Source organism: Neodiprion virginianus, chromosome 4 (assembly GCF_021901495.1).
Source record: "Neodiprion virginianus isolate iyNeoVirg1 chromosome 4, iyNeoVirg1.1, whole genome shotgun sequence".
NCBI lineage: Eukaryota > Metazoa > Arthropoda > Insecta > Hymenoptera > Diprionidae > Neodiprion > Neodiprion virginianus.
In genome coordinates this window covers 15,268,573-15,286,736 of record NC_060880.1, presented here as the reverse complement: position 1 = coordinate 15,286,736, position 18,164 = coordinate 15,268,573, and the positions used below count along the sequence as shown (strand labels likewise).

At 39.4% G+C, this 18,164-nt stretch overlaps 1 protein-coding gene across 5 annotated transcripts; it reads right to left on the bottom strand.

Moving 5' to 3' along the window:
• Positions 1-13,006: 13,006 nt before the first annotated feature.
• On the bottom strand, positions 13,007-15,964 carry LOC124301804 (uncharacterized). 5 transcript variants are annotated; one of them, XM_046757236.1, is made up of 6 exons: positions 15,077-15,964; positions 14,886-15,009; positions 14,633-14,804; positions 14,344-14,560; positions 14,062-14,220; positions 13,007-13,919 (listed from the first exon to the last, which is right to left on the bottom strand). In XM_046757236.1, the coding sequence occupies exons 1-5, from the start codon at positions 15,304-15,306 to the stop codon at positions 14,094-14,096; spliced, it is 870 nt and encodes a 289-aa protein (XP_046613192.1). In that variant the 5' UTR covers positions 15,307-15,964; the 3' UTR covers positions 13,007-13,919; positions 14,062-14,093. The 5 variants fall into 5 exon arrangements, with proteins under 5 accessions (XP_046613192.1, XP_046613190.1, XP_046613193.1 ...); XM_046757234.1 differs by having other exon boundaries at positions 13,413-14,220; positions 15,077-15,959; XM_046757237.1 differs by having other exon boundaries at positions 13,413-14,220; positions 14,633-14,783; positions 15,077-15,942.
• Between the last annotated feature and the right edge of the window lie 2,200 nt (positions 15,965-18,164).

Below are 18,164 nucleotides of genomic sequence, written 5' to 3'. Positions count from 1 at the left end.
TATACGGACACACTTGTGGTATAAGGATGGTAATGTATAACGCGAAGCGATCGTGTGAAAGTTCGACGTACGCGTACAAATTAGATAGTTAAAATACATGCGAGTCAATTGTTACCGAGGTAGATATAACTCGAGATTTGAGCGACAGAACGATTTTCTTCGAGATGAATTAACTTTAACCAATTCACGTAATTCAACTAAATTCATATAGTTTTCTTTAATTCAACATAAATCATTTCAATTCGTAAATTTCGATTTTTTCTCGACAATTCACTATAGTCCAACTGAGTTTGAAAAAAATTTCAATTCGTTCTTTCGCACTTCCCGTCAATTCAAATTTATCATTTTATTAAAAATCGACCTACTTTCTTGGTTCAATTAAATTCTCCTTCTCTGTAAACAGAATCCAAACTAAGTAAAATCAGCTTGACTTAATTTTCGATAATTCAGAATCACGCAGTTCAAAATAAATCGCTCCGTAAAATGTAAGATAATCATGAAATATGTAATCACGGTGTCAACCGACACTCGAGTAAAACACCCCTTAACACGAGAGGAGTATCAAGCATTGTCGCGATGCGAAACGAACTTAGCTCGGGAGACGAGTCGATTTCGGACTTGATTATTATTTTTTTTTTTTTTTTATTCTTCCTCCCGAAGAAGGTGTACCGGTACCCTTAATCGGAAGGGGTCGAGGGGTCGAAGAGAGCTCGGCATCCGTCGGCTTCCGGAGTCGCTCTTCTTCCTCCGCGATACGTTTCTCGCCGCGGCGTCTGACCAACATTGATTTCTTCTACTCGCTGTCTGGTCCAATACCGTTGGTACCGCCGGCTGTGTGGCATGTACGGAGAGTGAGAGTGTGGGAGAGAGAGAGAGAGAGATATGAGTTTGCGGCGTCACACACTATTATGCGGACAAATTCCTGTCCTAAACCCCAGCAAAGCGGTATAACGCTTACGTACAGTGAATTGTATTGGCGGAGGAGAGCGGAAGAAAGAGTGAGAGAGGGAGGGAGAGAGAGAGAGAGAGAGGGAGGGAGGGAAAAGGCGAGATGGGGATTATTTCATCCCTCCACGGAGAGCTTAATTTGAATTCCGAATTCTAGGACTGCGTCGACGCGACGCCGAAGAGAATTTCATGATATTATGCCTCGTGCACCGCGGGACTACCTAGATGATATTATCATATCGCATCGCGTTTCGCGATGCGGGCGGAAGTTTCGTCTCGAAAGTCCTTTTCTCGAATTCTACGGGTCTTGCGGTGTCGTTTCTTTTCTTTCTGCGTTTCTCTTCTAATAGAAAAAATGTTTTCAATATTATTTTACTCGTTCCGTTCTTTCATTCAGGCTTGCTAATCGAATATGTTGTAACGAACGAGTTTTTTTTTTTAATCGTTCGATCAGCTCCGGCGAATACACAGGTCTGCGAGAAAATCCTCCTTCAAATGAATTATTACAGATACAAAGGTTTTAATTTCCCGTATCTATATATGTTTTCCATTTTTTGCTGTGACGTATAAATTACGTTGGATGATTTTTTTTTATTGTACAAAATGCGGAATTCGTTGTGTTTTGTTTTTAAATTTACACTGCTTTCACCTATTTCAATAGTGTCTGTGTGTAAGTGCATACAAAACTAGTTCGAACTGATAGAAATAGAAAGAAAGATATCGTCTTAACGCTGTTTTCACACCTCTGAAATTTATGTAGAGCCAATGTATGCGAAAGGAAAGAAAACTACGTAACAACTAGAATTATACTAGTAGATATATCTTCTGACGATTTTAATGTTAAAACTTTTCAACTTTACAACTTTTCTTCGTAAATATCGTTGCTATCATAAGTGTTGCATTGTAATTTGTGAGCAAATATAGCATTTCATTGCAAAAAACATTACGTGAAAAGTATACGTCGTACATATTTTTCATTACTATATTTCGATACAAGAGCATCAAATTTATTATAATTATATACAATAATAATAAGGAGAATCAAAAGTTTTTTTTTTTTTTTTTTTGCAGACCAGTGATATTACCACGCTTATATATCATATATTACTTCTTTGTCTTCTGAAATTAATCCTTCGATATTACATATATAGAACTCGCGATGTTTTCATACGTGATTTTCTCTCCTCTTTTACCATAACTCTCGACTCAGACCGCGGAGACCATTCGTCCTTAAGGATCAGGTTGACGCGACGTTATAAGATTCCCTTCTCGGGTTCCGAACGTATTTTACCCGTCTTCCTTATACGAAGGTTCCTTAAGCCCCACCCTCTACATACGAGTATATGTATACGCACATACATGCAGAGACATACATAGGCACGCATGTACGTCATGCATCATCTGCACGTGCCAACGAGACGACGACGTTCCCTGATTAATCCTACAGTCCGTATGTGTTATACAATATGTATATATCATATTCCACATGTATCATTATAGATGTGTATGCGTACGTATGGTATTTATTCTATCCGCCACTGTGGCTCTCATGAGAAATCAGTGCAACCGATATATGCCACACCGTATTCTGCGTATACGTGTATGTATAATACAGGTACAGTATTTATACATGGGGTACTGTCGTTTTCTCTTCTCATTATCGCACCCTTCTCCGGCTATCGATTCTATTTTTTGTTCGAGCCTCGATTTACACGCCGGTTTTTTTTTTTTTTTTTTTAACGTTCATTACGATACACAACGAATTCACGCCCGAGGTGACGATTGATCGAAACGGGTAAAAATCGATTACGTTATACGTTGCGAAAAGTTTCTCGCGTGTCGCGAAATCTATGAAAAAAAATAATGGAATTGGGGGGGCATTAAATTTCTGCAATAGTCGAAAGTCAAAAAACATCGTTTTATAGATGTCGTTGAACATTTTTAATATTCCGCAGTCCATTATACTTCATCCCTTCGTTTCACTATCACGTATCTTCTCTCCCCCTGTTTCTAATTTTATTACAAACGTTATTACACACCATGAGCATTGTTATAGTTATAGGTATACGATATACATAATTATATATATAAGAATATATATATACACATATATTCATATATACATATCCTTTTTATACCGTATAACGATGTGTATAAAACCTGTAACGTATATTGCAAAATTTATACCAATTTATCCCCTACCCTCTTTTTCGTTGCGATGTATATACCAGCTGTGTGTACAATATACATACATACATATATATATTAATATATATATGTGCGTATGTATCATAAACCGCCATTTGGACCGATGGATTAAACCACTTTTTAATATCCCCGTCAACGAGGAAAACAATGCCTTCCGCGACTCTGTATAATACCGCACGTTGTGTGTGGATATAATTCAGCCACCCACATCCCCGTTTCGCCGACAAGGAACAAAAGGACGCTGAGGCCTTTAACAAACTTTTCATCAACGCGATACGTAATTTATATTACATTTTATGTAGTTTAATACAATATTATATATGTATATGTATACCTATCTATACGTGTGCCTGTATTTGTCAGCGTGTGTCAGAAAAAAAAAAGAAACAATTTTCTTCGAACATGGTTAAAAAGTTTTATTTAAGCGTAAAAATACACCTGTTAAAATTTGAGCTATTAATATTAACATTGAGAGGCTGTTCATCGCATTGTTCTGTTTTTCAGAAGAACCACACGGGGAAAAATGGTTCTTGCTCGTTTTGATTTTTATAAGCAAGCAACGATGTGTCGCACAGGAAATTCACCGACATATTTTTGTAGGGAATTGAACGTACTACAAAAAAGGTCTCTTATCATTTTAAGTCGTTAAATAACTTTTGAAGTTTTGAATTTATCAGAAAATAATTTAAAAAAGAAAACATTTTTTTGAACAGCGTTCAATTCTCTGCTAAAATATGTCTGTGAATTTTCTTTACGACGTATAGTTAGCTAGTTACAGAAATCAGAAGGAGCAAAAACCCATTTTTCCCATGTTATTCTTATGGGAAACAGAACAGTGCGATGAACAACCTCTTGATATTAATATTAAAGGCTCACGTTTTAAGCGGCATATTTTTGTAAAACCTATTTATAAAAGAAGAAACAATGTTGTTTTTTTTTAAACACCCTAGCGTGTATGTATATATATACAGGGTGTCCCTAAATTGAGGGACACGGACCAGCCAGCGTGATACCTGACTGAAATGCAACCGAGAATTTCTTTACCGGAAGGTCGTCCGACGCATAGTTTTTGAATTATAAGCGATAGCGTTAAGCCAATCAGAGTGCACCATTTCATCTGGATTTGCCGCCACGGAAATTGCTGTTTTGTTCGTCTGGGTGAATTATTATCATTCGGTTACAAAGTAAATATCGGCACCTCCCCTCACTCGCTGTTGTACCCCTTCTCGAGCGCTGACCTCGGTATTGTTGCCGCGGCATACGCTGCCGGCCGCACACCAACGGACGCACACTCGTGTGTGTGAAAATAAGCGAATGCCCAGCTACACAATACTACGAAACACACATACACGAGTGAAAATAAAAATAAATCTCGAAATAAATCAGCGGATTCAAGATTTAATGTTATAAAACACTTCCAATCATCGATGTATGCATAAAACTAGAGATTTTAGAAGATTGATATTCCGTTAGGGTTCATAATTAGTCATTCAATCAATCCGAATTATGCTTTCCGAACATTTTCTGTGTCTTTGCAGCATAACTTTTCCACTAGTTTGAAATTCATCATTGACATACGATTCTTCAATAATGCGAGGAAACAACAACTCGCTGAATTGACGTGTCAATAGGTTTGTAAATCAATTATAATTCACCTGAGTTAACACAAAATAACTGAACAAATGAGAATTCACTGAATCACTAAAAATGATAACTGAAATCATGAGAATTATTTGAGATATAACTGAATTAGGAAGAGTTGTAATAAGTCAAGTTACTTTGAATAACTTTAGATTCGTGCCAAAATTTTATGTTTAGAGAGAAAAATAATTAAATTCAAATAAAAAAGTAATTTTAAATCAAGAAGAAGAAAATTTCCAAATACCCGAATTCAAATGAAGCAATTTGAATTTAATAAATCTATCCGAATTTGAGGAAAAATAATAATTATTATTTGGACCAAAATATTTTGAATAAGACTATGAATTATCAAAATATCTCTTCTGATATCAAGACTACACGCAGAAATTTACCAAATCGATTAATTTTTACCAATTCAATCGAGCCGTGTCCGATTATTTTGTTGAAATCGATTAATCGATACATCGATTATTCTCAGATAAGTGGCCATCACTAGCATTGATCTCAACAATTTGAACGTTACTTGCCACTCCAGACCCACATTGAATCGACGAGGAAATAACTGGGAATTTGAATGACACCATATTTTTTTGAGTTGAATTAATTGAATTTATTCATGTAATTCGACTTCATTTTTCTGGTCCAAATAATAATTATTATTTTTTCTCAAATTCGGATAGATTTATTAAATTCAAATTGCTTCATTTGAATTCGGGTATTTGGAAATTTTCTTCTTCTTGATTTAAAATTACTTTTTTATTTGAATTTAATTATTTTTCTCTCTAAACATAAAATTTTGGCACGAATCTAAAGTTATTCAAAGTAACTTGACTTATTACAACTCTTCCTAATTCAGTTATATCTCAAATAATTCTCATGATTTCAGTTATCATTTTTAGTGATTCAGTGAATTCTCATTTGTTCAGTTATTTTGTGTTAACTCAGGTGAATTATAATTGATTTACAAACCTATTGACACGTCAATTCAGCGAGTTGTTGTTTCCTCGCATTATTGAAGAATCGTATGTCAATGATGAATTTCAAACTAGTGGAAAAGTTATGCTGCAAAGACACAGAAAATGTTCGGAAAGCATAATTCGGATTGATTGAATGACTAATTATGAACCCTAACGGAATATCAATCTTCTAAAATCTCTAGTTTTATGCATACATCGATGATTGGAAGTGTTTTATAACATTAAATCTTAAATCCGCTGATTTATTTCGAGATTTATTTTTATTTTCACTCGTGTATGTGTGTTTCGTAGTATTGTGTAGCTGGGCATTCGCTTATTTTCACACACACGAGTGTGCGTCCGTTGGTGTGCGGCCGGCAGCGTATGCCGCGGCAACAATACCGAGGTCAGCGCTCGAGAAGGGGTACAACAGCGAGTGAGGGGAGGTGCCGATATTTACTTTGTAACCGAATGATAATAATTCACCCAGACGAACAAAACAGCAATTTCCGTGGCGGCAAATCCAGATGAAATGGTGCACTCTGATTGGCTTAACGCTATCGCTTATAATTCAAAAACTATGCGTCGGACGACCTTCCGGTAAAGAAATTCTCGGTTGCATTTCAGTCAGGTATCACGCTGGCTGGTCCGTGTCCCTCAATTTAGGGACACCCTGTATATACATGTAATACACATACCAGCTGCAATAGTTACTGTTTTTCACGCACGTTAATCTTTCTATTCTTTTGTTTTTCTATAATTATATGATGTGTACGTATGAAGGGATGGGAAAAAAAAAACGTGAAATGTGGAGTTTGAGTAGAAGACTGTGCTAAAAAAAAAAAAAAAAAAAAAAAGAAAAGGAATCGTGGAAAGAGTTAGAAAGTCGAAAAAGCAAATAGCAAAAAAAAAACGAAACAACGACAAGAAAGAAACGTTAAATGTTGAAACGGTAGAATTAACAAGATTTCAACACGCGGCACGAACGGCGGCTGGGGGGGAATGAAAAAGACGTAAAACCGTATAATATCCTCGCAGATTAGTACCTACCATCTACTCTGTGCGTAAAGTGTAAAAAAGAGAGAGAGAGAGAGAGAGAGAGAAAGGGAGAAATAAAGAGTACCGAGTTATGACTTATGGGGCAACGTGTTCGCGGAAAATTTTGCAATTAACATGATCTATGCGAAAAAATAAAAATATCACCCACCGGCTACGAGAAATTTTCTGTAAACTTCGTTCTCAGCTGCAGCTTCCGTGCAAAACGTTTCGTATTCTAGCTGTGTAGGTATGTGTATTACATCATATAAAAAGGTATAAAACAAATACTTTCATAGGTACAATGATAATAATAATAACAGTATTCATTACCTACTAAACTTGAATCAATATTCTGATTTGAAAAGAAAAACAAATAACAATGGAAACAATGATTATTTCTTATAAAATTTACGAATCAGCTGTAATTGAATGAGCGAAAGAAGAAAAAAAAAACCTCATCTGAGAGGTAATTTTATACATTATAAAATTGACGATTGAATCATTGAATGTTGAAACGAACTAAAGACAAAATCGATACTCTTCATTGTAAACGCGCAAAATGTGTCATTATAATAGGTGAAACGAATCAGGTAAAGGGTTTAATTTACCCAGAAGAAGTAAAACCTTTCATCGATCAATGTGTAATAATAATAACAATAATAAGAACACCAACAACAGCACTCATCGTCGAATCGTTTTGCGTTTATTATTCTTCGATCAAGAATATAATACATAATGCGTCACGTACTCTTCTCCTCGCTTTTCCTATATACAACGTATAATGTATTTAACGTATCTCAACGGAAAAGATCTGCGCCCTTAAACCGTCATTTCGCCTATTTCATCCATCCTCCGTCTATTCCGCGAAATTGTAGAGAGCGCTTATGCGATTGTTCCTCTCCGTCCCCGCTTCCCCATTTATTGTGGCGCCTTTACATGCCAGAACGAAAGCTCCTTTCGACGTTGATTTGTGCTGATCGAGTTGAGTGGATCGGGGAGTGTTTTCGATCGAGAGTATTGTACATTTACAATATACCTTATTGTTATTGTTATTGTTGTTGTTGTTATTGTTATATCTGTTATGTCATATGTATACATATCTGCGATTACGCAACGCGTTGCATCTAAGGACTAGCCTCTCTAGTAGGGTGACTGGAAAAAAAAAAAAAAAAAATTTTTCTTCCAAACAGGCTCAAAAGTTTCGTTTGTGTGTAAAAAAATTACTGTGAAAAAATGATACCTTGATATTATTATTAAGATAGTACTCATCGCATTTCTTTAATTCCCATAAGAATAAGATGGGAAAAATTATTTTCGTTTCTTCTGATTTTTATAACTTTTAAACGAGCAATCGACTAAAAAAGCGCTATTCTGATCTTTGTAGAGAATTGAACGTTCTACGAAAAAGGTCTGAAAACATTTTTTGATTGGTCCACTCGTTTAAAAGTGATTCAAGATCAAAGTTTAATTTTTCAAAAATTTGATCGAATCTTGTATATTACACCAAAACTGTTGGTTTCACTGTCAAAATGAGGATCAAATTTTTTGTCAAACATGAATTAGACTTCTGATAAATGTTAACCAATGATTTTTTTTTTTGTTGAATCAAATAAATATAATGCTTTCAAAGAATTTCTTCGCAGAATTTGGCTTAAAAGATTTATATTACCATTAAAAAATCATATCGATTCTAATTTGAAGACACAGCTGTTCTTAATTTTAGTCTTAAACTTTTTTTTGTTCTGGGCAAAATATAAATCAAGAAATAAAAAATTCTATTTTATTAATCTGTTCACTTTTATTAAGGGGTTAGGGGTAGTCATAGGCCTGAAAAATCGATGATTTTCAATAATTTTTTTTTGGTAGTTCATTGCTTCATTTTACAAAAATCAAAACATAGCTTTAATACATTATGTTTCGACTTGACTTCACCAAAATTTCAAAAAAAAAAAATTAATAATTTTAAAAGTTATCGATGTTTGTGTGGAGCCCGTTTCTCTAGAAGTCCCTTGCGGTGATCATCACAAGTCCTTGGAGATTCATCTAAAATCAATCGGACAAGAAAAATTAGTATTATTAATAGATAATCTTGTGCCTGATCGAAGTTTTTTTTTTTTTTTTCAAAATTAACAAAATGGCGGTCTCAGGAAATTTTTTTCAGATTTTCGAGAAAAAAACCGACAGTTAATTGTTCAAAAAAATTCAAAATTTTTGAAAGAAAAAAAAATCCTTCGATCAGGCACGAGTTTTTAATGTTTTTCAAAAGTAGAATAAATTTTATTGAAATCTACCGAGCAGTTTGTAAGTTACAGTGATCACCAGTTCAAAAAACATAGTTTTGAGAAAAATGCATTTAAAGTTTTACTATTGATTTATGTCGAGTTATAAGAATTATTTAATGACTTACACTGAGTCATCTATTCCTGGACCATATAATAGTTCTTCAGCCGTCATAGCAGCTTCCAAAATATCGATTTGCTGGTGCCTACGTTGCAATCTACCTTCTCGAGTGTTATCATTAGCGCGCTTATCTGCCACTTTCATACGTGCAGCATCCATTTTTTTAGCACACCGATGAGAATTAGGCCCACAATCAAGTCCTAGTGTATTCATTATGACTAATAATGAATTTATACCTTCATTGAATATACAAATAGCCACGTATGCAGCTATTTGTACGATAGTATAACTAGTATTTACCGTTTTTGGGCATACTTTCCATACTAGTTGGTTAAAGCTTTCATTATTATTTTGATTGAATCCACCTACACATCTTGAAAGTAAATTTTCATTACTGAGATCTTCGTAAATAGGCTTGATAGCTTTTAAAACATCAGGAGGTAGGGGAGAATAATCGTGAACATAAGTAGCAAGCTCTCCTCTTGCTTCAGCGCGCTGGTAAGAGCACCAAGAATCTTCGCCTTTTGGACACATATCATGATTCGGCTTTTCATCGCTCGAGCCGTAGTGATAAAAGGTTGCCATTATAGCAGATTTCATATTTTCAATAGACTCACAATGCCGGCGTATTGATAAACCATAGTATACAGTTAGTTTGTCTATTACTTTTCCTGTAAGCTTACCTCGACCACCAAGACCTTTTTGATGAGTCTTCAGTGTACGTAATCGAGTCCCCATCCGCTTTTGGACATGCCCTATACATTCCTTTTTATTTACGGTTGTATTTTTGTAAGGATCTGATTTTATAATTCCTGAATAGGTCTTGGAGTCACCATCACCGATATAGTTTGCATACTTGACTCCATATTTTGTTTCAGAATGCGAAAACATTTCGACCATCGCGTCCACCTCCATTTTTCCAGAAGACCCTTTGTGATTAGCAGAACACTCATATTCATGCGATTCATACCATTCCTGGAACTCAACTGTATTTGTTTTTTTTTTCCAATACTCACATAGCTTACAATATGCACTTTTAACGTTTATATCAAGAATCTTTCCAGTAAAATAGCCAATTATAGAAGAAACTCCAAATGACGATGTATATCCCCGTTTTTGCCAGGTTCCATCTCCCGATACAGTTAAATGATTTATATCTTCATTTTCAGTTGTAGTCATTGCTTGCTTTTCATCATTCACAGCTTTCGTCATGAAGGCTTCTGCGACGGTTTTACCACAATTTAAAATCTGTTTCAGTAAAATTGTATGCGTACATTTGTCTAAAAAAGACGGCATGTCCATCAGGCCACAAAACTTGCACAATCCTTCGTATCCTATTCCTAGTATTCTCATTACAAAAATGAAACGTCTGTTTATTTCATAAGAATGCCCAATGAAAGAACAGGAAGGAATATATTCATTTCCACAGTTATTACATGCAACTACAATCTTGAATCCCAGCCCACGTGTACTTGCTGTTTGAAACAGTACATTTCCATCACATTTTTTACACTTTATAAGAGCAGAAATCGCAGTGAATACCATGAGTTTTGCCAAAAAAATTACTCATTTAGTTATATCAAATATTTATTAATGCAGAGATTTTTTTGTAAAAATTGGGAAAACGTTGTCGATGGTCGCGAACAACCTGTAATAAATACCGCAACTGTTGTTCATCTTTAGTTAGGCAGCAGTTATATTCTTCAATTAATGCGACTCCGCGTTCAGCAACGTCATTGGTAACTTTCAAATTTTTGAAAGATTAAACTTTGATCTTGAATCACTTTCAAACGAGTGGACTGATCAAAAAATGTTTTCAGACCTTTTCTGTAGAACGTTCATTTCTCTACAAAAATCAGAATAGCGCTTTTTTAGTCGATTGGTCGTTTAAAAGGTATAAAAGTCAGAAGAAGCGAAAATAATTTTTCCCATGTTACTCTTATGGGAATTAAAAAAATGCGATGAGGACTATTTTAATATTAATATTAAGGGCTGATTTTTTTACAGAAATTTTTTTACACTCAAAGGAAACTTTTGAGCCTGTTTGAAAAAAATTTTTTTTTTTTTTAAATCACCCTACTCTATACCTATCATGATTATTTCAGCCCCCGTTACATGTATTTTCTCGTTGACGACCAAATTGTTTGCATTGTGCTCCAGGAACCTTTAGGTATTTTTCTTCAAATACATCACTCTGATTCCTCAATTTAGGAATAAACAGGAACTTTGATAGATCCGTTTTTTTCATATTTTAATTAGTTTGCATACTTGTTACACAAGGTCCTCATAAATCCTGTATTCAATTCAGACATTCAACTTTTATATACCATGGTTAACAGATTTATACGGTAAATTAGTTGATTTATCGAATTTGAAATATTTATACTATTTTTATGAAATTAGTACACAATAATTCGAGGAGCGATTGTCTGAAAAAAAAAAATCGATTACTTTCTCTAAACTCATAGTTTATATTTTGCAATGCTGCGGTATGCGGGTGTGAGAAAAATAAAAGAAAGGGAGAAAAAAACAAATTACAGAATACGCTGTACGAGGAAATATTTTTTCATTTTACAGTTCAACTTCTGGAGTAGCTACGATTTCTGTGTAGGTTACATATTTTCTTCGCGGCGATTACCGTTTGCCAAATGTATACCTATACATTTGTGTATTACGCAGGGGGTGTGTTTTTTATCTCGCTTTCCTTTCTCCGCGTTTCTGTAACTCGTTCTTTTTCTTCTTCTTCTTCTCCCTCTTAAACTTTTTCCTTTATCGCGTAGCGGTGGGATTTTTCCCAACGGTGTATTTATATATGCAATGCTGCGTAGGTCTTGATCTTTTGCAATATACATATACAATACATCAACTTGTCGCAAACCTGAAACTCAAAACCCGATACAAACGAACACATCGATCGGTATCGAAGTGCCATGGCCGCATAAAATGCGCGGAAATTCCCGCCTCCTTTTTCTTCTTCGTCTTCCTCTTCAGATTTTCCGTTCCTCTCGCAGAAGATAGCAGCCTTCTCTCTTTTTTCGTCCTTTTCTTCTGCTCTCTCTCCCTCTTTCTTTTGGGTCGATACACGTTTGAGTGCCTTTATCTTCCGGGGGCGCCGGTGTTCTTCTTCTTCGTCTTCTTTTTCTTCTTCTTCGTCTCTCTCTCTCTCTCTCTCTCTCTCTCAACGCAGGAACCATGGCTGTGACTAAAACCGCGGCAAATTTCGGCCGGTCGAAATAATGCAGATTACTTCGCCGCGATTAGAAACGCAAGCGGCCCCGTCAACCCGCCACGATGGCACTCGAGAGTCGCTTACCCCGCGTTCTATATCCGAATATTCCCGCCTCACGTCCACTCGGAGTCTTTACCGAAAGAATCGGCGTTTCCTTACGCTTCGAAATCTTCATCTTCGTCGAGAAATTAAAAAACTACCAATTCATCTATTCTGATACGCAATTGCGCAGTTCTTCGAACTCAATCACTGTGCGAAAAATCTGCAAGTCTATCATCGTTTTATAAATTCTCGCTAGTATCAATTAACGACAAAGAACTTTCTCCGGGTAACGATCATCATTATACGATTAAGGTCGTTTATTTCGCATGCAACGTTTAAATTACAGACATGATTATTATATTCGTAATGTATCGACGACATGTATACGTTATCATATTCAAGCCGTTGTCTTATTATTTATATATAATATATATATATATGTATAATAAAGAGAGGTAAATCGTTATAAATGTATATGTATAATAATGTGATCGTTGATTATCGGTTGCACAATCGATCGCTCGAGTATCGGGTATATATGATAGATATAGGTAGTAATATTTATGTTACACGGTGTATACATATAGGAACAGTTTGAACGGTATAGCGTACATTGCATCGCTTGTCTATTTCACATGATATTCATTTTTCTTATTTCCGCATCTTGTGTGCGTCGGTAAAAATTCTGTTATAATAGAAAAATATTTCAGGAATGATTATGTGGAACAAAAAATATATCAAATGCGGATAGAAGTTTGAAAACAAAAAGTTATAACGACGTTTAAATATACATACGCAGAATTCGAAAAACGATCGAAGTATCAGAATTAGAATCATTATTCGATTATTCGATTATTGTGAATCCGTTCGCGATGACTGTTATCGGTGTTATTATTATTATTATTATTATTATTATTATTATTAATGGTAGGATTATCGTTATCCTCGCTGTTATATCGTCATATTATTATAATGATCAAACGAATTCTCAGCTTTGTCGTTAGCATCAACTTTGCGTTTTAATTGTTCGTTTTTTTTTTTTGCATTTCGTTTTCTTTCCAAATTCGCGCGTGTGTTTCTTTAAACTAGTGAACGTTAACGAGATCCGATGAGAAAACAAGTAAAAAACGAACAAAACAATTTAAAAAATAGGGTGAGAAAGCAACACCATTGCGAAAAGAACAGAGAGAAAATATATAACCGCGGGTGATGTTCAAAGTTCTCCGGTATGCATGTGTAATAAAACACGAGCCCTTACAGCGTCATCAATCGTTTTCCAGTCACAGCTCGGTGGGACGACGAAGTTCAACGACGAAAACTGGGCTGTCATCGGGATTGCGACTGACAAAGTAGATCAAGTTCCATCCACCTCAAAGATTTGTTCTATGCCCCTCTTCGTTTATCTCTCACTCTCTTCGTAAAGTTTCTATGTTTCATCTCTATTTCCTTGATATCCGCTATCGAATAACTAACCGTTAAATTTTCCTTCCAATATCCTCTATCTCTCTACATATATGTATATATTTTTTTTTTTTTTGTTTAAAAATCATCTTTGTAGACCGTCTTTTCATCGATTCTGTGTCTAAATGGTTCGCTTACTTCTCTTTCAATTTTTGGCAACTTCCGATCGTTTAGTTCCTCGGCGGTTTGATCGTACGGCTTGTTGGCGGTGGTAATTTGTTGAAACCCGCGTTGTCGAACACCGGAAGTAGGTCTCGAACTCGCTGACCGGTACCCGGTGAGGCGACGTCGGCCCATCTGAAAACCAAAGTGGTTGCACAAACAAAACTCCATCGTCGTCTCTCTAGCCGCGAATCGGCTTGACCGTTAATCGATAACGTCGCTTACGCTCTCAGCGTTATCATTACATCACATGCCTACCTGTTGTTCCTGAATTTTGCGAAGGGCTGAGAGGCCGGATGAGGAGTTTCCGTGGGGAAGTAGGTCGCACCGTAAAAATCGAGACCGCGGCTCAGCAGCATCGAGGTTTCATCGACGTTGGCCAGGGTGACTCGGATCACCGGAGGACCCGTGTAGATGGTCGGGGCCTCGTTCGAGTTCTGGGTCTCGCTTTTGATCTTGTCGTTTATGGCCTTGACTGGAATTGGCAAACGGTATAAACGGAGTTACCGAACACACTTTCCGGACGCGGACTGTATGATCGACTCACGAACGTTTCCGGTGTTCAACGGCAGTCTGGTAACCTCGACGATCGAGCGATACTTGTAGAGCGCGTGCCTTATGTCGTCCTCCGGTACTTCTTCCGGCACATCGAGAACGTAGACGGTGAATATCTTGGCCGGTCGACAGGGTATCGCCACCTTCGTACGTTCGTTTGGAAGCTGATCTTTACTTGTCTCGGTAGGAAATTACGCAGACATAGGAAATGAAACGGGCGCCTAAAGCCGACGCCGCTCACTCACCTTCTTGTAGAACCTGGCGCCGGTCACCTTGTGGAATCCCTTTTTGAAGACCGCTTGGAAGTCGTCGATGCTGCTGAACTTGAACAGTATACCAGTCGCCGTTTTGGTCAGGGAAAAGGCGCCACTGAAACGGATTAGCGACGGTTCGTGTTACGGATTGATTGAACGCTGTTACGAATCGATCGGCTCACCGAAAGTTCATCTTCTCGCAGATGGTCGCTGCCTTGTCCATGCTGAGCTCGTGGCTCGGCGTCAGGAGGAAAGCGCCCTTGGTTATGAACTCGTTCTCGCTTATCTCCGAGTCCGTTTCGTGGTCCGGCCATTCGCGGGCCTCCTGATTCAGGCGCAACAGCGAGCTGCTCTTCGAGGTCGACATCTCACGCTCGTACGGCATACTGTTGTTCTGTTCCGGCTGCGACATCTTCTTATACTTTGATCGGCGAGCCCCACCAGGTGCGTTTAGGAGGACGATTTGCAGGCTCGTTGTCGTCGTCGTGCTAGACCGAGCGCGTCTCGTCTTTCCCTGCCGAAGATCACGCCCGTCGTCTTCAATTTATACGCCCTGGATCACCGTCGCAAAAAGCAGTGCCAATTCGCCTCGTCACAGCCCGGAGTCCATATCGAGATGTTCCGCCGCTGCGTGGGTGGGACCGAACTTTTTACATCCCCTCAGCGGCTGTTGTCTCATTCTCGAGTTTCGGGAATCCATCGCTAATTGGGATCGATTAATTACACCGGCGTATATTGTACCGTTTATCGCGTTGCGTAATCGACCAGTGTCTTCTCCTCTGGTCAGGGTCGAAACAATTTCCTTCCTACCCACGTACACCCATCCTCGATTCTCGATTCAACAAACTCGGTATAATTGATCGAGAGTTAACCGCGCCTCGTCCCATCAATCGGCATTAGATCAGCATCGCGATCTCATAACCCGTAGGTTACCCACAACGCAGCCCGATGAGAATCGACACCCCGTTTGGTCGGTTCGAGGCTTCCGCATGATTTTTGTGCCTCGCACCTCGCGATTCGGCGCCAATTTCGGGGGGTTGGCTCCACCGCTCTTCACTCAAACTGACAATGAGTCGCCGAGCCACAAGCCTCTCTTTCACCGCGGTTCGCAGCCTGGCCTTAGCCAAAGGCTTTCCCTGTTGCTAGGCGCCGGCACGGATGCCACCAGCGACTTACATTGATCCGGACAATTCCTCCGCGGCGGAAGTAGCCGCCCGTACCTCGTTCACAACGGCCTCTCTGCGTCAGTTGAGACGACGATGACGGTCGTGACGATGACGAACATCAACGAGTCGAATTTTAATTCAAACGTTGATACTCTCGACCCAACCCCCCGCTGTTGCACGTTGAAGCGTTGCTAAGTTACTCCGTCCAGGACTCACCGACTCTCTCGTATGTGACACGTATAACCTATCTAGGCATACGTCATTCCGGACTTGACGGGCTTCGAATAGCTCGGATCGTTCGGATTATCGGGTTACGTGACGTATCGGACTCGCTGGGGATAGTCGCCAGGACTTCAGCCGGAAAACGGGCTCTACTGGCCGCGAAGCGATGCGACGTCCGGGAGCCATTAGCGTTCTCACCCCGATTTCACCGCGGATACCGTCCACGAAATCATCGTCGAAGAGTCGAAACCTCTTCCGGACTTGATCCCCGGATCTAAAAACCCCGACGATGTCCAGGATCGCCTGTTTTCTCTTTACAATTTCCGTTTTTGTTCACCTATCGTTCGAATACATGCAATATCGGATGACAACCTGGTAGTTGTTCATCCAAGTTCCTCTCGCCGCCGACGCTCAGAGCTATATTAAAACTTTCGACGAAGCAGCTTGTTTATTCATAACTTGATCGTTCCCGATCCTTCGGTAGAGTCCGGTGTTGGAGAAGGTCAAGACTCGAATCCTCGGCACAGTGGGAAGGAAGTAAAGTTACGACTTTTCCGGGGATTTCGAGGTCAGGTGCAAGGTGGTTTGGACCGTTGATTACGGAGGATCGGGGTGATTTTGGGAAAGGCATAGACCGCGTCGCGGAACGGCAGGAATACGCGTTGGACGGATAGTGGGGCAGGAAAAGACGAGACACGAAACCCGGTTGACGCCAGTCGGCAGTGACTTTGGGCTCCCACAGCTTCGATCAATAGATAGGTTCAGCGAGAAACACAACGCCGTCGAGGCCAGACTCTGTCCGTCTCTCTCCTCCGGCCGCTTCTCGGCTGGCACACACAAACGCAGATGTAGGTATGTAGAATGTCGCGGGTGTGGGTTCGCCGATGATTGGCTGACTGGCCATTCGGTTATATACGCACACATAACACGACCGCCGCCACCCTCGTCTCCAGATTCGAGTCGGTCTGCCCGCGTGTGCCGGACAGCCTCTGTAACGCACACACGCGCAACTCCGATCGGTCGGTAATTGTGTCATGATTCAATTAATGCCTATTTTCTCTGCGGTAACCCCCGGCCACCGCCCGCTCTATATACTCTAATTCAATTCCGTACCAATTCCTTTTATTAAACCATACCTAATAGCCTCCAACCTCTCGGACCATTCCAATTCTAGTGTTTCGTCGCGAGCAGCTCGCGGTTGCATTGGCTCTGTAACCGTTCCGGACTGTCGAATCATCGGCGACGGAAACTCCGGAGTCATTTTCGCCGACGAGAGACGCGATCCTCTCCCGGATTCCCACGAGAAAATCACCCTTCGCTTCTACCGAAACATGTGTAAGGCATCATAATGGCACCGCTACAGGGGGTGGTATAAAACCGGGTACGTTTTAACCGGCGGAAATTCGTCCGGCGGTCATCCATTTCCGGGAGGTTCTTAGACGACACACTCCGCTCGACGAGGAGGGCGAGGAGTAGATTGTCACAATGGCGGGGTTGGAGGGAGGGGAAGAGGTCTGGTAGACGTTTATACGGGCCACAGAGGCCATCAGCGTTGTCGTCGTTCCTGCATGCCTGCAGAAAAGGAGCGCCCACGGCCCCAGGAAACTGGGCGTTATTAACCAGCGTAACGGGCTACCGATTCCAAGGATAATTGCACGGCAAACAAGCGGCCGAAGCGTAGTATCGTTTCCACTAAGGTTCGGTTCATAAATATTAAACGTTGCAACGATGTCCCGATGATCCGTGGGTACTGAATTCGGTCACGCTTCACTTCAGATGTGCGATTACATCCTCCTCCCGGGTCCCTTCTTCTGGTCTCCACGACAAGGGGATCAGAGTCGATCGCTCACGCGTACGAGCATGTCCTTCTGGCCTCGGTGAG

Bases quoted from the DNA above. Each gene is read 5' to 3' on its own strand.
- LOC124301804 (XM_046757236.1), bottom strand. From the start codon at position 15,306: ATGTCGCAGCCGGAACAGAACAACAGTATGCCGTACGAGCGTGAGATG. The intron at 14,805-14,885 runs GTGAGTGAGCGG...AGTAAAGATCAG, and splicing joins GCGCCAGGTTCTACAAGAAG to CTTCCAAACGAACGTACGAA. The intron at 14,221-14,343 runs GTAGGCATGTGA...TTTGGTTTTCAG, and splicing joins GCAAAATTCAGGAACAACAG to ATGGGCCGACGTCGCCTCAC.